The following is a 24,118-nucleotide window of genomic DNA, read 5'->3' on the forward strand; positions in this document are numbered from 1 at the left end:
TAGGGAAGCAGCAGGTGGGAGGAGGCCTTTGCAGCTCGATGTGTTGCCCATGGCAGCCCAGGGGACAGCATATTTCCAGAACACAGTCACATCTTTTCTCCTCTTTTTTTTTTTTTTTTTTTTCTTTTTTTCCCCTCCATTTTTTCAAGACAGCGTTTCTCTGTGTAGCCTTGGCTGGCCTTGAACTCACTGGGATCCACCTACCTCTGCCTCCCAAGTGCTGGGATTAAAGGCGTGCACCACCACAGCCCAGCATCTTTTCTCCTCTTGCCTGTACCCCTCTGCATCTCCCGATTGGCTTACTGTTTGTCCTTAAAGTGTTTTCCTCCTGTTCCATCTCACACCCACTGCTGTTTTCAAATTTCCATATTCCTTTTCAGGAATGGGTCATTTTCCTGAGGCTATTGGCATGTTTTTCTTCGGCCACTGTTATTATGGACCGTTTTGCATGCAGCTCGCTGCACATAGAAGCAGTCCACATTGTAGGCAGTCTCAAGACAGTTTCACTTTCAAGGCTCATTCGTATTACTGGGTATGTACTTCTCCCCGTTCTGTTGAAGGTTTAGCTCTTTTCAGAGAGGACATTCTTGTAAGTGGGATAAGTGGATCATGGCATACAGATGTTCACCTTGCCAGTTGCCCCGCCCCCTGCCCCACCCCACCTTGTCCAAGGCACTCCCTACCCATAATGACGGTGGCAACCTTTGTTCTTAATATGCAAAAAAAAAAAAAAAAAAAAAAAAAAAAGATGAAAACCCCAGTGGAGAAATAATGAGGGATATGAATGTCATCATAAACGCTGAAACCTGCTTAACTTCACTAAGAATTAGAGACTTAGGAATCCCAGCAAATAAAGGACGAATCTTAAAAATCGAGGAAAGGCAGCGTGTGTCATGTTCTGAAGTCCTAGACGGAAGTGAGTTGAGCGAGCATCCATCATTCTCAGCTACCTGACATAATGAGGCCAGCTGCCTCGAGGCTCCTGCAGACAAGCCTTTCCCACCACACTGGACTATGAGCCCCAACAAGTGAACCAAAACACCCTTACTCTCTCACTTTGTTCCTTGACAGCAATTTGACCACAACAGGAAGAAAGGCAGCTGGAACACCTGCCTAGACCCTGTTTTGAAACTAAAACAAAAGCTGCGTTGTTGTTAGGTCTCCAGACCTTACAAGAATGCCTTTCTGTTTCCTAAACCTAATGCATTCTGCAAATCGTGTTTTCAACCCACCCTGAACTTGTAAGCCCATGATGTATAGCGAGCCCTTTGCCTTGCTAACCCCCTGAATACCTGTTAGGACTCCCCTTCCACAGGATATGTTCTTGCACTTTTCTACCTCACAGGCAGCTAAGTCCCCCCTACCCTTCTCCCCAGGTGCTGCTGCCACACTAATCTACCCCACAGGCTGGCAGCTGTGAGCCCCAAGCCTTGAGTTCCACCCCCACTCTTCTGTCCAGGTGCTAACAGCCAGTTATCTCACTCAACAGCTGTTTTTTGTCAGTCCTAACTCTTCCCCATAAAAGGGACCTCAAAAGCCATGATGGGGGTACTCTCTGAAACCCTAGCGAAGGGAGAGGCAGCTGGCCTGCCAGTTCTAAATAAAGCTTGCTTAATCAGACAGCTGTGGAAATGGTTTCTCTCAGGTCTAACACCACCCGTTCTGCTTTTGCAGCCCTGAGGAACAGGCGCTCCGTGGTAAAGCTCCGTTTTGGTAGAAACCCCAGAAGAAGCTCTGCTAGTGTCTCCCTTGCTGATCACTGATGCCCTTGATTTCTTCAGCAACCACTTATTGCTTCCTCTTCCTGTTCTCGGTGTCTAAAAAACATGGTCCTTTTTAAGCTGTAAAACCCGGTAAGCATGTGGTACCTTTAACCTCTCACTGGGGAGGCACAAATGGGTAGATCAAAGTCAGGTTGTTCTACACAGTGACTTCCAGGTCAGCCAGGGTTACATAGTGATACCCTGTCCCCAAACCAAACACACACACACACACACACACACACACACACACACACACTTTTTAAAACTTTCCATTGCCCCAAATACCATGTCCTGGAGTCCCTATTAGAACTAAAACTAAATATTTATCATCTAAATATTTCAGAGTCCTGTTGCTCCAAAGAACAGCAGCATGGGTGGGACCCTTTCCAAAATTACATGTACTAATGAAATTTTAACAAGAGGGGAAATGTGGACATAGCTGATTTTGGAAAAGTTATGGGCTGAAGGGGGTAGAATGAACCAAAATTTGGCCAAAAAGCGTGTATTCATCCTCGTCTAGCAAATAGAAAAGTCATCATAAAATCATATTCATTATCATTCAAAGAGACACCACATCCAGTAAACGTAAGCATCTTTTTAAATGAACTTTTAATTAGAAGCATTTTGAAACTATGAAGCTTTGAAAACATCAAAATGTATCCCTCCTGTAAAAAAAAAGATGAATATAATTTAGTAGCAGCCATGTATGGGGACAGAAACAGTAAGGCATGGGGGGGGGGGAGGGGGGGGAGGGGGGAGGGGGAGGGGGGGGTAAGTACCTCTGCAAACCCAGTGGCAACCATCTGGGCAGCTTACCTTGACTGTGATGTTATCCAGGAAATGGAGATAAACAGAGAGCATGGGCTGCAGACATCTTCAAACTCTTGGACCCTGTCTTCCCTTGTAAACCGACTCCACCACACAGCCTCGTGTGGAATGCCTCCTTCATGCAGGCGCTGGGCTCAGTAGCTCCCAAAACTCCAGGTTGCTCTGTGAAGTGGGCATGGTCAGTAATGAGTGAGAGACTGAGGCCCAGGGTAGGATGGCCAAGGGTGTTGGCCAAAGTCACATTTCAAGAGGTTCAGGGTCCATGAGAAGCCAGGTGGCAGCAGAACAGGAGCTGCTCACTGCAGCACCAGGACCAGGCTCAGGGTCAGAGAGCGGGCAGCAGCTGGATGGCTCCGTTCACTCCAGCCGTATCCACTCACGTAGCTGCTCCATTGGGCAGTTTTCAGCCAGGGCTCTCAGGTCAGCTAGGACAATTTAGAGAAGGGCTCTTGATCTCTTGCCATAAATACAATGTCACTTGGGCTTGTCACCTAACTAGGGCACAGGCATAATGCAAGGCAGGGAATCTCAGCCTCACTGTGCACATCCGGATGCATGCACACACAGTAGGGGTGAAGCTCATGTGTGCCATATATTTTATCCAAATGTTGCTTCCCTTTCTTCCCCCAGCACCCCAGTTTTTACTTTCCTATTGCTTCTCCATTTCCTGCCTCCCTTAAAATCTCAACCTTGTGCTCACCTTTTTAGGTTCATAACCTACACACACACACGTACGCACGCAGGCACGCATGCACGCAGGCACGCACGCACCAACACACTTGGGTACACACCATTTTAATGTAGGCTCCACAAGCGACATAGATGTGCTTACCTCCTTTCCGAGTCCAGCTTCATTTGAGTAACATAATAGATTGCAGACACGATCACATCCTGCAAATGTCCTGCCTTCATTTTTTTTTTTTTTCCTTATGGCTGCATTGAGTTCTATTGTGCATAAGTGCCATATTTTTAGAAATACATTGATCTACTGAAGGGCCTCTCAACTGCTCTAATTTCGGCCTGTAGTGAACAGCATAGCTACAAAAAATGGATGTTCAAATATCCATGCTATGTTGACTATGAGTCCTTCAGGCATGTACCCAAGACTGGTGTAGCTTTGTCATTTGGCACTTCTATTTTCAACTTGTTGAGGAGCCTCCATGCTAATTTTCACAGTGAACACACAAGTTTTCACTCCCAGTCATGGACGGACAAAGAGTTCCTTCTCCCCCACACCCTCACCAGCACTTCTCATTTGTTTTCTTGATGCTGAACATTCTGGCTGAGACAAAGTAGGTTTTTGGTTGGTTTGGGATTTTTTTGCTTTTGTTTGTTTGTTTGTTTTTGTTTGGGCTTTTTTATTTTTCCAAACAGGGTTTCCCTGTGTAGCCTTGACTGTCCTGGACTCACTTTGCAGACCAGGCTGGCCTTGAACTCACAGCGATCCGTCTGCCTCTGCCTCCGCCTCCCTAGTGCTGGGATTAAAAGTGTGCTCCACCACACCCAGCCTGACAAAATAATTTTAATTTGCATTTCCCTTGATAGCTAAAGATAGTGAATGAATTTTCAAGCATGATTTTGGCTCTTTGTGTCTCTCCTTATTTTTTTTTTTAATTAGAGCGTGATATCCATAGTTCCACACAAAACTACAGCCTCCCAAGGACATATGTTCATGGAGGTAAATGTTATCAATACACTTCTTTGTAATGTTGTCTGGAAGCTGTGTGTGGTGGTGCACGCCTTTAATTCCAGCACTCAGGAGGCAGAGGCAGGCAGATCGCTGTGAGTTCAAGGCCAGCCTGGTCTACAGAGTGGGTTCCAAAAGTGCACTCAAGTACTGCTTGCTGAAAATATATATAAATAATCAAGCCAAATCTTCTGTGTCAGGTAAATGCTGTACACAGGGATCGCACAGAGATGAACTGACAAATCTGATGTTTCCATGGAAATGCACAGCCTAGTTCCTGGCCCCACCCAAAACCTGGTTATGATCTTGGTTGTTTTCTGCCTCTCTGTAAAGCACTTATTTTCTGCCTTGCATATTTTCAGTTCTGGCCAAATTCTCAACCTCTGCTTCCTCCTGCTATGTGCATATCAACTAGCTTCCAATTTTTCTCACATTTTCTTGACTTGGGAGTCACTGAGAATTAGAGACTAAAATTTGCCATTCCAGGTTCCCATCAGAACTCTGAAAGAAGTTCTGCAAGCCACAGGTATGTGCCCCACCTCAGCTCCAAGAAATAGCCAAGGCCTGTCTGATGACACATATATCACAAGACCTGCCATTGCCAACCCAGATGACCCGGATGTTTTCTGCCATCTTCCTTCACCACCCAGAGATGCTCTGAGAGACCTTCATCTGGAAGCCATTCTCACACTATCATGTCATCTGAGATTCGGATCCCATCACTAAACTTTACTTCTACATTGATTTTCATAAGAATTCTCTTCCCTATACACCTGACTCATCATAGAAGTCAACAAATATCCTCTTCTACAAGTCTTAAAAGGTGGCTAATGAGGTGAGGAAGCAAACACGGCTGGCCTTATGTTACCAAGGAAAGGAAGAAAGTGTCTTCTGTTTCCTTAGAGAGAGAGAGAAAAAGAACACATGCCTTTAATCCCAGCACTCAGGAGGCAGAGGCAGGCAGATCTCTGAGTTCGAGGCCAGTCTAGTCTACAAAGAGAGTTCAAGGACAGCCAAGACTATACAGAGAAGCCCTGTCTCAAGGAGAGAGGGAGAGAGAGACAGAGACAGAGACACAGAGAGACAGAGAGAGACAGCCTGTTGGCACAGGCTTACTATTAGCTCCTCAGGAGGTTGAAGCAGAAGAATTAAAAACTGAAGCTAGGCAGGTGTGGTGGCCAATGCCTTTAGTCTCAGGACTTGGGAGGCAAAGGCAGGCAGATCTGAGTTCAAGGCCAGCCTGGTCTACACGGGAGGTCCCAGGACATCCAGGGCTACACAGAGAAACTCTGTCTGGTAAACCAAACAAACACTCCTCAAAGCTGGGGATGGTGGTGTACACCTTTAATCCCAGCACTTGGGAGGCAGAGGCAGGAGGATCTCTGTAAGTTCGAGACCAGCCTGGTCTACAAAGTGCGTCCAAGACACCCAAGACTACACAGAGAAACCCTGTCTGGAAAAAAAAAATCCTCAAGATATGTACGGGATAAAGAGTGAGTTCAAGGCTGGCTTGGGAAAATTTACTGAGACTGTCTCAAGCCAGCCAGTTTATAGAGTGAGTTCAAGGTCAATCAAAGCTACATGAGACCCTGTTTCAAAACAACTAACTAACTAACTAAATAAATAAATAAATAGGCGCTGGAGAGATGGCTCTGTGGGTAAAAGCGTTTGCGGTTCTTCGAGAGAACTTGGATTCGAATCTCAGCACCCAGCTGGACGCTAACAACCAATCTGTAACTCCAGTTCCAGGGGATCCAATGGTCTCTCTGGCTTTTGCACATGGTGCACAGACACACAAGCAGGCAAAACATCCATACATATAATTGTTTAAACAGCTAAAAGATGGCTGGGGATGGAACTCAGTGGTAACGCACCAGGCTACCACGCATGAAGCCTGAGGTTTAATTCCAAGTTTAACAAAACGAACACAATGATAAATGCCCCGTTTCTTTGGAAGAAGATCAAAGAACGCCTATGGCTTTCTCTGGACCAAACTTTGCTTCCTGTATCAGTTACTTTTCTAGTACTGTGACAAAATACCAGACAAAGGCCGTTTAAAAAAGGAAGGTTTTATTTGAGGTCACCGTTGTGGTCCATCCTGGTGAGGGAGTCGTGGCAGGAACACGAGGCAGCTGGCCATCACACTGCATCTGCAGTCGGGAAGCTTGCTTTCTTCTTCTTCCTCATCCAGGACCCCAGACTGTGGAATGGCGCTGTCCACCCTGACGGTGGGTCCTCCCACTTCTCCTAACCCAATCCATAAGCTCACTCACAATGATGTTCGTTACCTAGGCGGCTCTAGAGTGTGTCAAGTATCATACAGGATTAAAGGCAATAACCCTAGCAGGCTGGCAAGATTAAGAAGGTGGCTGCAGAGTTTGGGAGTGAGTAGCCATTTGACTTAGGGTGGATTTCCATGGTAGAACTGACAGGACCTGCCCTCACCTGGGCAGTCTTCCCATGCAGTGATCCCAGAGACACGCCCCCTTTGACTTCAGCACAGCCACTCGCTCTTTCTATTTACAGAGCAGCTAAGACCTGCACAGTGTTCAGGTCAGAGCTAATTCTATCAGTTGCAACCGTCCTGGTGTCTGGCCTCCAGGAAGTAACTTTGGTTGCTTTCTCTTCCTGCAGGATGAACTGTTTTGCCTCTTTCTGCAACAGTTCCCCATTTTCAGGAATTAATTGCTCTCTCTGCTGGTCTGTGGGACCAAGGGATCCAACAGTTCTGGCTTTTAGACTAACCAACGTGCCAAATGACACCCTATACCCGCCCCCCTTGCCTTCCTTCTGTCACTCCAGGATGGGCAGCCCCAGCCCATACTCTAAACTAACACCCTGGCCCTTCTCTGTTCCCCCGCATGATCCACCCCAAGCTTCATCTTAAGAGTTTAGATTTGCCTGGTGGTGGTGGCAGCACTGGAGAGGCAGAGGCAGGCGGATCACTGTGAGTTCGAGGCCAGCCTGGTCTACAAAGGAATCCAGGACAGCCAAGGCTACATAGAGAGACTCTGTCTCTGGGGGCGGTGGGGCGGGGGGAAGAGTTTAGATTCACTGCAGTGCTTAAGATCCTTAAGGGTGTCCTGTCGTGCCTGGTTCCTGCTCGCTGAGCTGTTCATAGCACAAACATCTTCTAGCACTTGACAGTGCCAGTAGACAAATCAGGCACGCTTTACACCTTAAAAAAAAAAACCTCAGTGGGCTGGAGAGATGGCTCAGTGGTTAAGAGCACCGCCTGCTCTTCCAGAGGTCCTGAGTTCAATTCCCAGCAACCACATAGTGGCTCACAACCATCTATAATGAGATCTGGTGCCCTCTTCTAGCATGCATATGTACATGTAGACAGAGCACTGTATATATAATAAATATTTAAAAAAAAAAAAAAAAAAAAAAAAAAACCTCAGATTCCCACAACCACAGTGAACCTGGGAGTCTGCAGCTGGTTGTGGTCTGACATTCACGAAGCAGTGTAAGGCGCCTGAGCTGAGTTTTTGGACTCTGCTCTTCACTGGATTCTCATAATAAATCATTTTAGCGATGTGTACCTAGCTAAGTAAGTTCCTGGTAGGAGCCTTCACCAAATTCAAGACAGACCGCGCACGAGCCTGGAGAAAGCACTATGTCAGAAGGCATAGACAGGAGTGACTAGGTAAACAACTGTCATACAGATGCTGACGTGTTTGTGACATCATGGCAGTGGGGGTGGGAGGCAGGACCGGGGCTTAGAGCTTTGTGCCTACATTTATGCTTGAGGATCTACTCTCTTGCATCTCAAGAAAGACGACGGGTTGAAGTTCTGTCTTTCTGGATGAAATACTATTTATCTGACTGGGTGACCCATTTCTCTGATCAGCTGCAGACCTTTTTTTACATGAGTGTGTATCTCCATGTGCCTCTGGCTGGAGTGCCACAGTCTGAGGGCTTTGTCAAATTAGGACTCTGTCCTGGGTGTGTAGAGAGGGGTTCGCAACCGTTCTTTCTTAAATTTTCTCAGGGTAAAGCTGGGCAGTGGTGGCGCATGCCTTTAATCCCAGCACTCGGGAGGCAGAGGCAGGAGGATCGCTGTGAGTTCAAGACCAGCCTGGTCTACAAAGCAAGTCCAGGACAGCCAAGACTACACAGAGAATTCCTGTCTCGAAAAACTAACTAACTAACTAAATAAATAAATAAAAATGTTCTCAGGGTAGATCCACCACCTCCCACTTAACCTCTCCTAGCTCCGAGCTTGAATTGCTATAATAACTGGGGCAAAGCCCTTATTTTTTTCTGCCCTGAGAAACGTTTATTTTGATTCAGCCCCAGAAGTCCCATCCATAGATAGCACAATGCGCAGCAGCATGGAGGCTACAGAAGTCCAGCGACCACTGAGCGACAGGCACTCACACCCGTGTCCACTCTGCTGGAGGATCCCGTGGCCCTTTGGGCCTTCCGATGCGCAAGTTGAAGCCTGAGAGAAAAAGGGGCGGCATGCAGAAGCCGGGGCAGGAAAGTGTCGGGACCCCCACCCATGCCCCCTCCCCGGTCCCCCTGAGGGCGTGCCTCCAGGTCCCAGAATACTACCGAGGAGAGAGCCTGAGTCCGGAGCCCCAGCCCAACTCTCCAAAGCGCATCCTAGGCTCTAACTGACTTACCTAGCCCACCAGTCTGCGCTCCCTCTGTTACTTCTTCATAAGCATCAGGTCCAGGAGAGTTTTGATCTGCAGGAACTACGAGCGAGGAAACCCCTAAGGGTCAGCTCAAGCAAGACACAAGGGCTCCAGTGGAGCGCAGCTACAGACTTCACATCCCGAGGAGTTGGAGGCGGAGCCATGGGCGTGGCCAAGCCTGGATGTCTGTCTTTGGGGTTAGGCTTAGACAACCCAATCTCCCAACTGAGACCTGACCTAGGGCTCATTTTGGGGTTTAACCCAGACAATAGCCCGTGGGCGTGGCCATGCTGGGTCTGAGGCTGAGTTCCGCTTGACCGCTTGGACCCTCCAGAGCCCTAGCAGGGTAGAGACCGTGCGAACAGGTGCTTGCGGGTCACCCTCAGCCGGACATCCTGGGCGGGCCCCGACTCACCGCGGCCCAGTGGCGTCGTCCCCGAGGCGTCCTCCGTTTGTGCCTTGGGCCGCTGGACACGTGGAGCCACCTGGCTGTAGATCGGGGTGTCAGTGCTGCTGGGCGCCCGCGTCCCCAGCCCTGTGCCCGCCGGAGCGCCACGCTTCTGCACCACTGCGTAAGTGTCGGCCATGGGAAAGGTCGGGGGCCCGGGCACCGAGATGCTCCTGTAGCAGGCAGCAAGCAGAGGAAGTGAAAGCGCTGAGACAGCGAGGGGGGGCGGGGGGAGGGGGCGGAGGGAGCAAGTGCAGCCCAAGCAACAGGCTTCCTTCCTGCCTGCCCAAGTCCCCGGAGCAGGAAAGGAGGGAAGGGGGCGGGCCACCTGAAGAAAGAAAGCGGGGTCCCGTGTTCCTAATATCTTTACAGCAGGAAGGACAGGGCCAGATTGGGAACTGAGACTAGGGAGGACCCACATAAAGCCAGACTTGGTCCTGTGTGTCTGTACCCATTGCAGCAATTCTACCGACGGAGGGGGCGGGGGGTGAGGGAGGGAGGGAGGGAGACTCTAAAAACATATTTGCCTAATTAATTACCTTCTGGAAGAGCAAGGGAAAGGCTAACCCAGAATGTAGGGCTTGGTGTTACAGAAGAGTGACCAGTGGAGCCAGTACCTGAGGACTCCACCTGGTGGGCGGGCTACGGCAGGCAGGGCTGGGGAAGTCCTGAGGGAAGAGGTGTCCTTGCAGATGGGGGCACAGTTCTGCAGGGAAAGCAGGCGGGAGGTTCATGAGGCCATGTCCCTGATGCAGGTCACTATGGGCACTGAGGTGAGCTTATGAGGGGAAGACCTGGGGAAGGGGTTCTGAGGAAGAGTCGGTAGCTGTTGCCGAGAGAGGAGTGGAATTGGGGGCCCTGTACCTCCTTGAGGTGGGGGCTGGTGTTCTGGAGAGTCCTGGAGAATAGTTGGGCCACTGTGTGGTACAGGAACCTGTACTGCTCCTGTTGGGGTCGTGGCCATTAAGAAGGGAAGGTGTAGAAGTTACTTAAGGAAGCCTCCCTGGGTCCTTGGGCATGGGAAGACAGGGCGGGCACATACCTCTGTCTGCACCGCGGCAGGCCGCTGTTTCCGCATCTCAAGGACCACTTCGAAGAGGCTAAAGTTGGGTGGGATTGTCTGGGATAGAGAGGGGGTGTGTGCACAGGCCCTGGTAGGCTGGCTGAGACACAGGGCACACAGAGAAGATGACGTCATACCTGGGTCAGCAGTAGCTGCCTCGCATAATCCACAGCACACAGGACACCCGTTCGTCCACAGCCAGCACTGACAACCAAGGACCAGAACAGACTCCGTCATGGCCAGCTTACAATGCCCTTTTCCCCATTTTTTTTTTTCATTCTTCTCCTCCTCCCCTTCCCACAGAGTTTGCTGTGTTGCCCAGGCTGGCCTCTGACTTCAGCTTCCTAGTGCCTGCCTAACCATACAGATACCACAACCGCTTCTGGGCTGAGAGCTCTCTGCAGTACCTCTTAAATGGCAGGGTCCCTAGATTATAATTTTAAATAAACCTTCTTGGTTTTCACATGGACATTAGTGTGTACCCATGGTGTGTGTGTGTGTGTGTGTTGACTGGAGATTAATATTATATTTGAGACAGGGTCTCTTACTAAACTGGGTGCTCACAAATTGGCGGACTGGCTGGCTAGCAACCCCCATGGAGGCACTTATCTCTACCCCTCACTCAGCACTGGGGTCACAGGGGCAAGCCACCTGCCCTGGCTTTAACTGGGTGCTGAGGGCCTGAACTCAAGTGCACCTACAGCAAGCACTTTACCCCCTGAGATACTCCTTCAGCCCAGGAAAACCGTGGTGGGCGTGGTGGCGCACGCCTATGATCCCAGCGCTTGGGAGGCAGAGGCAGGCAGATCTCTGTGAGTTCGAGGCCAGCCTGGTCTACAAAGTTGAGTCTAGGACAGCCAAGGCTACACAGAGGAAACCCTGTCTCGAAAAACCAATCCCTCCTCCCAGAAAAAAAAAAAAAGAAAGAAAAGGTAAGGCTAGCTCTAAACCTAATGTCTCTTCCTTGCCTTTCTACGTCACCCTCTGCCTTCTGCCTCACTGGATCCTCATAAAGCCTATTTCCTAAACCTGCAGTGGACACAGAGGGGTCCAGGTCCAACTCCTTGGAGGCGACGAGCCTCCTCCACTGTGATGAGAATGTTATCGGGACTGCTGGGAACTCCGTGGTCTGGCCAGGACACATACTGTAGCTGGTGCACAGAGCGGGATTCCTGAGACAGGGGAACAGAGGATAGGAAAAAACACATTTATCGAGCCCCTTCTACAGTTCTAAGTGCATTCCATTTAAGTCCACTAGATAAGGCTGGGTGGAAGAACACTTGCATAGCAGGCACAAGGCCCTGGGCTCCATCCTCAGCACCACAAAGAAAAACAAATCCACCCCATAATAACCGAGGGTAGTGGGAACTGGTTCCTGTCCTGAGCACCCGTTTTACAGAACAGGAAACAGCTCGTCCCATGCAAGAGCCCCTTCACCTTTTGACCTTTCAGTACCTTCTGGAATGTCACCTGGAGGGTCCTGAGAATGACGTCTGCGTTCACTGGGGTTTCCTTCATCTTAGTATGCGAGAAGAGGAAAGAAAACACGGAAGAGAAACAGATCTTCAGCAACGCATTTCAGATTTCTAGAAAGCGAAGGTTTGGGCTTGGGTTTTGGTTTTGAGACAGGTCTTGCTGTAGAGCCCAGGCTGGCCTCAAACCCAAGATCCTCCTGCCTCAGCCTCCCAGGTACTGGGATGTGCGGTGTGTACTACCATGCCTGGAGGAAGGGAAGCATTCTTCACTAAAAAGCAAACACTAAAAACACTTTAAGAACTCTTTGGCCTGCAGTGCTGTTCTTTCATTCCTGGGGTCACTGACTTACTTACCTCCCAGATGGCTGAGAAAAAAAGAGCTTGCTGGGCATGCCTCGCAATTCAGGCTCTGTTGGACTAGCTTACTTAGTGTGTCCTGCAATTCTCAATGATATATATATAACAAGGAAGCAATATTATATTTAAAACAATTGCTTCCTTGTACATTTTCATTTTTTTTCTTAACTTCAAAAGAATATCTTTATCTTTTTTTAAAATTAATTTTTAGTGCATTGGTGTTTTGTTTGCATGTGTGTGTGTGTGTGTGTGTTTGTCAGATCCTCTGGAATAGAGTTACATACAGACAGTTGTGAGCTGCCGTGTGAGTCCTAAGAACTGAATGTGGGTCCTTTGGAAGAGCAGCCAGTGCTCTTAACCACTGAGCTATCTTTCTAGCACCCCCAAAAAATATTTTTAAATGGTTTCACAACCGGTGATGATATTTCCTTTAGGTTAAGTATTATGTTATTGTAAATATAGCCATATATTTTAAATTCCGATAAACTTTATCGGCCCAAAACTTCTCCCAAAGCTTTCAAGGAACCTTCTGTCAGAGAGAGGAACAACTATGCAAATGTAATCCTTTTACAGTGCACATAAGAGAGTTCTATTGTTCTGAAATACAATGGCCTCATTGCATTTGTTACTGCTAACTACTGTGTGAGGGGGGATTTCCTCCAGGACTGTGAACAGGGTAAAGAAATGAGACTGGCAGAAACCTGAACAGGTACGCTTGGTTACTGAGGCAACTGTAACCATAGTCAAATGTGCTAGGGCATGGGAGGAACTCTTACTCAGCATGGACTGTGAGTTTTCCACTGTGTAAGGGGACGTGAGTAATGGTTTGTCTTTCCGGGTCTAGCCCACGGCTTTTCGTTCTGCGTACCTTCCTTGAGATCTCCCTAACTACCCCAGGCCTGCAGAGCCCAGCTCTGTTCCCAGCTTACCAGGGTGATGCAGAAAGGCCCGGTCTGCAGTGGCTCCTGTTCCCGGGCCCAGTAGCGTTCACACTTCTTCTGCAGAATGAGGCCGGAAAGGCAAGGAGTGAATGGAGAGGTCACTTTCAGAGTGGCAAGACACTCCAAGTGCTGCTTGTGCGAGGGCCAGCAGCTGCCGGTATAAGGGAGGCCAGCGGCAGAGTATGACATTAAATACTTGCACACTCCATGGAGCAAGCATGCTGGGGAAGACAGTTCAGGATGTCCTCTGACTGCCTGAAGCTAAGTGCATGGACCACTACGTATCACAGATGCTATTACAGACATGTGTGCACTGCAGGGCTGTGGTCACTACGTGGGCTACCTGGCTTACTGCCTTGATGTGTCACTAAGCTGCAGGAACTAAGAGGCCCCGCGATTCCACCATGCTGAGGGCGCACAGATCATGGTTCAGAGACAGCAACACAGAACTTGCAGGGAAGAGAGAGCTATGCAAACAGAAGTCAGGGAAACAGACCGCAGCAGGATGATAAACTATCCAGAAGAGACTTAACTGTCTTCCTGGAGAAGTAAAACACCTGAAACACTCTTTAACCAGAGTCTAACACTCTAACACTGAACTGTGCAACACTTACAAATCCAGCATCCAATGTTCTTGACCAACAAAGACGTAGTGAAATGTGACTCGCACCAGGGGAATAACCAGGGAGTAGAAAAAGACACAGAATCGACAGGGGAGAAAGAGGCCAAGGCCTTAAAACAGCAGTTTACACGGAGTCAAATGGAGTCAAAGAAAGAATGAAGTGCAATGCAAAAACAGCCCCAAACGGAATTCCGAAGCTCTCACAATTCACTAATAGCAGGTTAAACCCCCAAAGAAAGAAAAGCCATGAACACCAAGATACAGCAGAGAAACAAAGCAGAAAGAGAAGTCAGTCCTTTGTGGGACACACCAACTGGTACCTGGAGCCCAGAAGAGGCAAGATGGAGAAAACAGGGGGTGGGGAGGTTTAATTTATTATTTTGTGTGTATGGGTGTTTTGCCTACATGTATGTCTAGGCACTAGGTGCATGCCTGGTGTCAGAAGAGGGCACTGAATCTCTTGGAATTGGAGTTACAAATAGTTGTGAGCCTCAGTGTAGATGCTGAGGATTGAACTTGGGTCGTCTGGAAGAACTGCCAGGGCTCTTAACCACTGAGCTATCTCTCCAGCCACAGAGAGAACAGAAATTATACTTTAAGAAGTAAAAGCTGAACGTTCCCCAAAGCTGATGAAACTAGAGACTAAACAGTTAACAATCGGGAGCTGGAGTGATGGCTCAGCTGTTGAGAGCACTGGCTGCTCTTCCAAAGGACCTGGGTTCAAATCCCGGCACCCACATAGCAGCTCACAACTGTCTGTAACTCCTGTTCCAGGGGATTTGACACCTTCACACAGACATACATACAGGCAGAACACCAACGTACATAAAATAAGAATAAAAAGGTTATTTTTAAAAAGTCAGTAATCTGGCTGGGCATGGTGGAATAAAAAAGTTATTTTTAAAAAGTCAGTAATCTGGCTGGGCATGGTGGAATAAAAAAGTTATTCTTAAAAAGTCAATAATCTGGCTGGGCATGGTGGAATAAAAAAAGTTATTTTTAAAAAGTCAGTAATCTGGCTGGGCATGGTGGCGCACACCTTTAATCCCAGCACTTGGGAGGCAGAGGCAGGTGGATTGCTGTGAGTTCGAGGCCAGCCTGGTCTACAAAGCAAGTCCAGGACAGCCAAGATAACAGAGAAACCCTGTCTCGAAAAACAAAAAATAAAAAGTATGAAAAATAAAGGGGGACAGTTTCCCCCACAAATGCCATCCAATCATGTACTATATGACCCATTTGTTTGTCTAAAACCTATAAAAACCACACACTTTCTAAGCTCGGGGCTCCCATTCCCAGTCCACTGTGTTGGTGAGAGAGGGAGTCCCTGCTCGGCCTTGAATAAACAACCCTCATGCACTTGCATCGAAAGTGGCTCCTGAGTGGTCTTTGGGGACCTTGAGATCTGGGAATAGCAAACACAAAAATGTAAAGTGTGTCTGAGTCTCTTGGGTCACTATTGAGAAAGGAAATGGTAATTCACAGGATCCGAGAGATACCTGTCAAGTACTTTTTTTGTTTGTTTTTGAGACAGCATTTCACAGTATAGTCCTGGCTGTCCTGGAATTTGTTCTGGCCTCGAACTCAGAGAGCTACCTGCCTCTGCCCCACCCCACCACCAGTGCTAGGCTTAAAGGCTTGTGCCACTACTGCCCAGCTAAGTACTTTTGTCCAGAACTCTTTCAACTCAGACAATAACCCAGTTTTAAAATGAGACTTAAATAAATGTCTTTCCAGATAAGACACAAATGGACAAAAAAACACAGGAAGAACAAAACAGTAATGAGTGGGGTGTTTGTTTGTTTGTTTGTTTTAAGATTTATTTTATGGCCCCGGGTGGTGGTGGAATAAGCCTTTAATCCCAGCACTTGTGAGGCAGAGGCAGGAGGATCTCTGTAAGTTTGAGACCAGCCTGGTCTACAAAGTGAGTCCAGGACAGCCAAGACTACACAGAGAAAAACCCTGTCTCAAAAAAAAAAAAAAAAAAAAAATCAAACAAGAAGGATTTTTTTGTTTTTCATTTTAACTGGGGAGGTCACATGTATGTGAATGCAAGTGACTGCAGCGGCCAGAGTTGTCTGGTCCCCTGGACTGGAGTTTGAAGTACTTGTGAGCCGCTTGATGTTGGTGCTAGGTAGCAAATGTGGGTCCTCTACAAGAGCAGAATATCCTCTGGACCACTGAGCCATCTCTCGACCCCCAGGAATGGTTTTCTTTCTGAGCGAGAAGTAAATAACTGTTGAGCTGGGGAGGTGACTCTTGGCTAAGAGCAGTTGCTGAACAAGAATAAGGAAAGACTGGTGTGCATCGGTAACCCCAGCACTGTAGGGGCACAGACAGGCAGGAGGATTGCTGGGGTGTGGCTGTCTCCAGGCTAAGTGAGAGAAGCTATGTCATAGGAGAGAGGCAGAATGTGGACAGAGCAGGATACCTGACATCCTCCGTTGGCCTGTGTGTGTGTCGGGGGGTGGGGGTGGGGGGGGAGAAGGGTGGTGGCGGTACTGCTGGAATTTAGACCTAGTATCTCATACATCTAGGCAAAGACTTTACCACTGAGCTATAGTTCTCATGTGATTGGTGTGTCATTATAGACTGTAATGCAGAATGTATAAAAATGGCAGGTATTTATCACATACAACAAATTTTATTGGCTATGGAATGTGTTATATTTTTTCTCAATTTTAAGTTAGCATAAAAGTGGGTTTCACTATGCATTTTCATATATATATATATATATTTTTTTTTAACTCTTATATTTGGTTCCGACATGTTCCTCTTCCACCACACTGCCCTGTTCCACTTGGATTACAACTTTGTTTTGTTTTGTTTTTAGTGTCTGAAATTTGTGTATCAGCTTTGCAATTTCTTTCTTAAAATTCCTCTCCAAGTCTTTGTCAGCTACACTTTAGACAAGAAATTACTACCTGGAATATATAAAGAAATGCAAAAATTAAATAACTTTCCAAATCCAAAATTGCCACCCAAAAAAGGTGGTAGTGATCTTGACAGTTTGCAAAAGATGAAATACAAATGGCCAGTGATACTTTAAAAAGTATTCAAGCTGTGCATGGTGGCGCACGCCTGTAATTCCAGCACTCAGGAGGCAGACGCAGGCAGGTCTCTGTGAGTTCGAGGCCAGCCTGGTCTACAAAGTGAGTCCAGGATAGCCAGGGCTACACAGAGAAACCCTGTCTCAAAAAAACAAGACAAAACAACAACAAAGGATAAAATTCTGATAAAGGCAACAACATGGACAAACCTTAAAAACATCAAGTGAGAGGCTGGAGAGATGGCTCAGTGGTTAAGAGCACTGTCTGCTCTTCCAAAGAACCTGGGTTCAATTCCCAGTACCCACATGGCACCTCACAACTGTCTGTAATTCTAGTTCCAATAGATCTGACACCCTAACACCGATGCACAGTAAATAAAAATTTTTTAAAAAGTGAAAGAAACCAGAAACAGAAGGACACATGCTTCATAATCTCATTTACATGATGCAAGTAGAAAAGACAATTCAGTGGAGACAGAAGACAGGTGGCCAGGACCAGAGGAGTTTATGTGTGCGTGCGTGCGTGTGTTAGATGTGTTTGGGTGCCCAAGGAGGCCAGAATAGGACATGAGATCCCTTTGGGGCTGGAGTTACGGGCAGTTGTAAGCTGCTGGATGCAGTGCTGGGACCTGAGGTCAGGTCCTCTATAAAAGTAACAAGTGCTCCTAATCCCCAAATAGCTTTCAGTCCCTTAGAAGGAAATTTTTGTGTTTACATATATTTTACCACAAGTTTTTTGTTGTTGTTTTTGTTTTTGTTTTGAGACAGGGCTTCTCTGTGTAGCCCCGGCTGTCCTGGACTCACTTTGTAGAACAGGCTGGCCTCGAACTCACAGTGATCCGCCTGCCTCTGCCTCCCGAGTGCTGGGATTAAAGGCGTGCGCCACCACCACCCGGCTTACCACAAGTTTTAAAAGACCCAACTAGAGACTCCTTCATATTCCCAACAATGGCTCTAATGAGCGAGAGAAGCAGGGAGCAGGCAAGATGGCTCATCAGGTTGTTGCTAAGACAATCTCAAGGACCCACGTGGTTGATAAAGAGAACCAATTCTCAAAGTTGTCTCTACCTCCACCCCTATTCCACTGTATGCGTGTGCATCCGTGCACATGACACACACACACACACACACACACACACACTAAGTAAAATGGTTTTATAACTGAGCAAGAATAACAGATGTCCGTGAGGACGTAAGGACACTGGAGTTGCCCTGCATTGTGGGTAGAAATGTACCCTGATACAGCCTCTATGGAAAACGGTTTGTCACTTCCTTAAAATGGTGATAAAAATAGACTTCCTCTATGACCCAGCAATTCCACCCAGTGTAGACTGGAGAAACGAAAGTCGGTGTCCACACAAAGGCCGCATAGGAATGTTCAGAATGGTGTGATTCGTGGAGGCAACCCAGCCTCTACGGACTGCTTAGCGCAGAGGTGAAATGCAGATACAGTCAACGGGGGTGTACTAGTGACGTGCTGCCATATGCAAGAACCGAGAACACAGGAAGAAAGAAGCCAGGCACAGAAGGCACATGCTGCAGAATTCCACTTTACGTGACACACATGCAGAGTTGGCAAATATGCTGTGGTCAAAAGTAGATTATGGGTTGCCTGGGACTCTAAACACGGGGTATGACTGCTAATGGGGTGGTGAAAATGTTGATGGTCTCTGTAAGTTGTTCAGGCTGACCTCAAAGCTTTGAGCTGCTCACTTTGACCTCCCAAGTACCAGAAGTAGGGGAGGGAGCTGTCATGCCTGGCTAAACAGGTGAATTGTATCCCAGTGAAAAGACCTTTAAAGGCGAAACCAGTAGTGGCTTGGGGAGTGTAATCATGCTATTGTGACATGTATCCCACAGTCAGAATTACCCAGTGTGTTGAGGTGGATAAGAACTACGAAGGAGGGGCTAGAGAGATGGCTCAGAGGCTAAGAGCACTGTCTGTTCTTCCAAAGGTCCTGAGTTCAATTCCCAGCAACCACATGGTGGCTCATAACCATCTAGAATGAGATCTGGTGCCTTCTTCTGGTGTGCAGGCACACATGCGGGCAGAATATTGTATAAATAATAAATAAATCTTAAAAAAAAACTATGAAGGAAAATGGGAAAACCCAGGAAGGAGTTATAGGTGGGCATGCTGGGGTGTATGAAGCCATGTGAGGGTCCAGGTAAGGAGAATGAGCAATGGGACAGTGCAAGGCAGAGGACGGCCATGGCACAGGCCCTGAAGGAGGGCCCTTTCTGGCTCATCTGAAGACTAGTCAAGACCAACTGTGCAAAGCAGGGAGGGGCACATAAAGACCAAGGTGGAAACTGCTCAGCACAGGTCCTTGGCCATGTCGCAGGCTGGTGGAAAACCCAGGCTGCCAGCCCTGAGGGGACAATCTTATGATCAAAGTGAAAAAGACTGAGGCAAAATTAGGACAGGTGGCTTTTGCGGAGCTGGGCCAAGGGTCCTAGGGACAAGAAGACCCCAAGTCTTCCCGCATCCCCTCACTGGCCTTCCTTGCATTCTAGGAAGCCGAGGATACATACCCGCCCGTTTTCTGTCTCTTGACAAGCCATCAGGATCACCTAGGTGAGGGGCAGGGCAAAGGGAGGCCGCTGAGTAAAGAGAAACCAGAAGGAGGAGGGCTCAGAACCATGACCCTCTCATTGTCCCTCAAAGCTGACCTTGACCCCAAACTCCCAAACCAGGCGCCAGAAGTCCACCAGAGTGTGAGGCAGAGGTCCTTGTGTCGCTATGTAGGCCTGGCTTCCATCTGTGCCCTGGGGAAAGGCCCATTCATTAACAAGATTCGGGAGCCCAGCGTCACCATCCCGGCCACCTCTTCCCTGATCACTAGCCTGACCCGGATGAAGTTGGCATTGATGTAATCTCCATGGCCTTCCTCCCGGAGCAGGGAAAGGATAACTCTTGTCTCATCATCTGCCAGTGGGTAAGACATGTGGAGGGATTGAGTGTCAAATCTCTGACAGCCTCCCACGCAAAAGCAAGCAGAGTTACAGGACACTAGTGGGGATCTGCCCCCTTGTGGCTTCAGGGAGTAATGCAGCCACCTCAAGTATGAAAGGCAGAATGTCTTGGGAGTGCTCCCAGTTGGCCGTGGTTGGGTGCAGCTGCCACCTTGAAACTGCCACCCAGCATTCATGCAAATGGCACACCCACTGACTTACACGGCACCACATCTTTGTAGCGGTTCTTCCTCGTGTTCCCAAGCCGACTGCCGGCCTTGGTGGAGCACACGCCTTCAGTCTTCCAGGCCACTGAGCGGGCCTTGATGTCCTGGTGGAAGGCACCATGGGCCGGAAAGAACAGAGGAGACAAGAGAGGGAGGAAGATGCCAGGTCAGAGCTCAGGGAAACAGACTTTCTAGTGCCTTCTAGTGCAGACCCCTAGTGCAGAGCATGAGGATCTGTGTAATCATATCCAGCAGTAGCGAATGAGCCAGGCTTAGTGCCAGGGCATTTAGTCATCCTAAGTGGGAACTATCCACTGTCCCCATTGTGTGGATGAAAGATGACATATGTAGCGGTTGAGCAACTTACCAAAGGTCCCACAAGGAGATACCCCAACAAAGGCTGAACCCAGACCTCTCAGACTTGCACACTCAACCTTGTTGTGCTGTACAAATAATGGAAATCCATTTATTCGGACCCAACAGGTTGTTCAATGGGGGTACACACTTGCTGCACAGGCCTGAAGAGTTGGCACTCGGTCCCGGCACCCCACACAATAAGGAGCAAGAAGCAACACCAGAAAGTTGCCCTCTGACCTCTACGTAGGTACTGTGGCAAGCACAAGACCCCCACCCCCAAACAAATGAAACTGGGGCCAGGGAGATGGCTCGACGGGTAGAGCCTGACAACCTGACTTTGACCAGGATCCATAAGGCATCCAGAAGGACAGAAGCAACTCTCACAATTGTACACACACACACACACACACACACACACACACACACACACACAAAACAAGCAAAACAAAGTTCAAAGTCAGCCCTGGCTACATATTGAATTCAAGACTTGCCTGAGCTATATGAGCTCCTGTCTCAGAAAAAAAAATAATAAAATAGGGGTTGTAAAAACGGCTAAGTGGTTAGGAGCGCTTTCTGCTCTTGTAGAGGACCCAAGTTTGGTTCCCAGCCCCAGCACTGGCCAACTCACAACTACTGTATCTCCAGCTTCAGGGAGCCAACGCCCTCTTCTAGTCTCTGTGAGTATTTGCTGGCAAAGGTGCGTGCGCGCATACACACACACACACACACACACACACACACACACACACACCCCAAATAAAAATAAAAAAATAAATACTGTATGTAAGATAAAGCATGACAGTATGCTATATATGGGAGCTATGCTATATGACTTGTAAGGAGATGCTAAGTTCATTATAATAATTAGTGAAGAGAATCACTCCTATTATCAGGTGTTCATAATGGCAGTGATAAAAACACCTATTAGGTTGCCATTGTGTTTGGGCCTCCATTTCAAAGTGCTTTCCTTATGCTGACCAGGTTATCCCAGTCCCCAGAGACAGTGTCCTCCAGTGGGCAGCACTGTTGGTATTTCAATCAGAGAGGTAGAAAAACTAAAGCCCTGCACTGAGTGCAAGCTTCGGCATGGAGCCCTCAAATCTGCTCTCTTGACCAGCCTGAAAGTAACAGCACATGCATGTTTATGCACATTTTCTTCTCCTTTACAAATTTCATATTTTATGCCTATAGATTTCTTGTGTTATAGTATTTCACACGTATAAATTATTTAGATTTGCATTAATTTATAATTTATACATATGTTTGTTGTGTATATTTACTTATGAACTTAATAAATTTGGTTCTGGTTTTGGTTTTGATTTTGGTTTTTTGGTTTTTCAGGACAGGGTTTCTCTGTGTAGCCTAGGCTGTCCTGGACTCACTTCGTAGACCAGGCTGGCCTCAAAGTCACAGAGATCTGCCTGCCTTTGCCTCCTGAGTGCTAGAATTACAGGCGTGTGCTGCTGCACCTGGTTTGTATTTGCTTTTGGTTTTTTTTGTTTTTGTTTGTTTGTTTGAGACAGGGTTTCTCTGTGTAGCCCTGGCTGTCCTGGAACTGGCTCTGTAGACCAGATTAGTCTCAAACTCAGAGATTCTCCTGTCTCTGCTTCCCAAGTTGTGAAATTAGACCAAACTGACCTTAAATTTATAGAGCTCTGCCTGTCCCTGCCTCCTGACGGTTGGCATTAAAGTGTGGGCCATGTTGTTATTGGGTGCCATATTGGTCTTTGTGTAAGCTACCTTTTCCATTCTTTGAGGCAACCTCACTATATTCCACAGTGGTCTCAAATTACGTAACTCAGGCTGGCTTTGAACTCATGGTGATCCTCCTGCTAGATGCACAGGCCAGGCTGTAAATGGCCATTTAGTGTCGCGTTTATTTTTCTATATTTATAATATACATTTCTAAGTTTGATGCGGTGTATTTGCGTAACTGGTTCATGTCACTATACTTAAAATACTTCATTACCTGTTGTGTGCCACGGCTGCTGAGTGGTATCTCCTCTCACACGCTTGATTGGCGCTAGCTTATGGTTAGAATTTTTCTAAGCCATGCTAAAGGCACCTACCTATCCAGTACACCCAATACACGCTAGTTGCTTCTACCTAATTTTTAGTCCAACTTGGCATTTAATATTCACTATTCAGAACAGATGAAACTTAAGTCAGACATCCCAGGACCACAATTCTGAAAGGCCCTGGCTTAGACTAGAAACTGGAAACTCCTGGAGCTCAAAGTATGGGCGACAAAGTTTCCTTGTTCCTCTTTATGCTGCCCCAAGCCACTTCCTCCCTGGGATTACAAGGTGACCCAGGAATGGCCGGGTGTGAACTGGAATCCAGCGCAGGTGTGCTGCCTCCCTCCCCTGCGGAAGCCACCGCCCTGCTCAGGAGCAGGGCTGCTCCCGGGAGCGCGACACCGGAGTGTGTCTGGCTCCTCCCAGACAGCGGTAGACTTCACCCTCTGGGCACCTGTGGGCAGAGTGCGAAAGGCTGAGAGAGACAGTGTGAGAGCTAAACAGAAGTGCTAGGAGAGGAAACCAGAGAGAGCCAGAGGCACGGACACCCCAGGAACCGAGAGAAAACGGCAGAGCTTTCACAATTGCACAGGTGGACAGGCTTGGGGGGACACATGGCTTTGGCTGCTGGAGTGTCACTCACGCTGAACTCACGGGCGAGGATTGCCCCTTCCCGGCGGTCCCGGGCCTCCAGCTGCTCCAAGAAGCTCCGCACCGAGTCCAAGTGGCGATTCATGCTGCGACCCGCAAGCCAGGTCTCTGCAAAACGCGATCCAACGCTGAAGGTTTAACGCTGAGGGGCGGGGCCTCCATCCCAGCAGCCAATGAAGGTCGGTAATGGCAGGCGGACCACGCCCCTCGACCAATGGCATTAGGAGCTCACTCCGCTTCGCCCCGCCTACAGGCGCTAGCCGCCACCGCTCCCCGAACTAGCAGTCCCTTTGGCGAGTCCCGCAATTCCCAGTTTCCATCCCGGGTGCTTGGGCTACAGTGCAGCTGGTTGAGTCCCCACGGAACGCTCTGACCCGCTTGAACCGGCCCCACGTGCCTTCCCTGGTGGATGGCCGTGCTCTCAATCTTGCAGGCGAGTTTCCCAAGGTTGCTCTGGAATCCAAAAGAGTAGCTGGGCCACTCGGCCTGCTGCGAGCGAGCGGACGTCCACAGTTGTGCGACAGCAGAATACGAGGGAGGTCCGGGAAAGGCAGGCTTCTACGAAAGTACTGTCCCGCCCCTGAGCTTTGGGAAAAGGCCTATTCCTGGGGGGGGCGGGGAGGGGGAGGGAGGGAGAGCGGGGAGAAAGGTGTCTTTCACTCTCTAGAACCTGCTGGACAAGCGGGAACACCAGGACGCAGCCCTAACTTGAGGATCCTAACCCACAGCCCTCTGGGAGGAAGAGAATAGAGGCCCTGGGAGAGTCTCCCGGGAAAAGGGAACTCAACTCTAGAAGAGCCCCGTCCCGGACCCCATTTCAGGAGTTTGAAGAACAACAGCTCCTCAAGCTCCTGGAGATTCAAAAGTGAGGAAGGGGCCGCGCTAAGGTTGTAGCGGAATTGGTAAGAGTACCTACCTGCCTAGCATGAAAAAAGCCCTAGGTTCCATTTCCAGCCTCCCATAAAGCCTAGCATTCAGAAGGTGGAGGCAAGAGAAGCAGAAACTCAAGGTCACCTTCGCTCGCAACTGTGAAT

At 48.4% G+C, this 24,118-nt stretch overlaps 1 protein-coding gene across 1 annotated transcript; it reads right to left on the reverse strand.

Annotated features, from left to right (window-relative positions):
* Nucleotides 1–8,581: 8,581 nt before the first annotated feature.
* On the reverse strand, nt 8,582–23,209 carry Ptpn18 (protein tyrosine phosphatase non-receptor type 18). Its single transcript, XM_051152823.1, has 15 exons — nt 23,077–23,209; nt 20,054–20,162; nt 19,729–19,805; nt 19,550–19,645; nt 19,412–19,450; nt 13,197–13,265; nt 11,891–11,953; nt 11,465–11,607; nt 10,573–10,639; nt 10,415–10,492; nt 10,237–10,317; nt 9,990–10,078; nt 9,340–9,545; nt 8,910–8,984; nt 8,582–8,725 (listed from the first exon to the last, which is right to left on the reverse strand). The coding sequence occupies exons 1-15, from the start codon at nt 23,167–23,169 to the stop codon at nt 8,658–8,660; spliced, it is 1,353 nt and encodes a 450-aa protein (XP_051008780.1). The 5' UTR covers nt 23,170–23,209; the 3' UTR covers nt 8,582–8,657.
* Between the last annotated feature and the right edge of the window lie 909 nt (nt 23,210–24,118).

Source organism: Acomys russatus, chromosome 11, assembly GCF_903995435.1.
Source record: "Acomys russatus chromosome 11, mAcoRus1.1, whole genome shotgun sequence".
Lineage (NCBI taxonomy): Eukaryota > Metazoa > Chordata > Mammalia > Rodentia > Muridae > Acomys > Acomys russatus.

Bases quoted from the DNA above. Each gene is read 5' to 3' on its own strand.
- Ptpn18 (XM_051152823.1), bottom strand. From the start codon at position 23,169: ATGAATCGCCACTTGGACTCGGTGCGGAGCTTCTTGGAGCAGCTGGAG. The intron at 13,266-19,411 runs GTATGTATCCTC...CTCATTCTGCAG, and splicing joins AAGAGACAGAAAACGGGCGG to AAGAAGTGTGAACGCTACTG. The intron at 8,726-8,909 runs GTAAGTCAGTTA...TTTTTCTCTCAG, and splicing joins AGCGCAGACTGGTGGGCTAG to GCTTCAACTTGCGCATCGGA.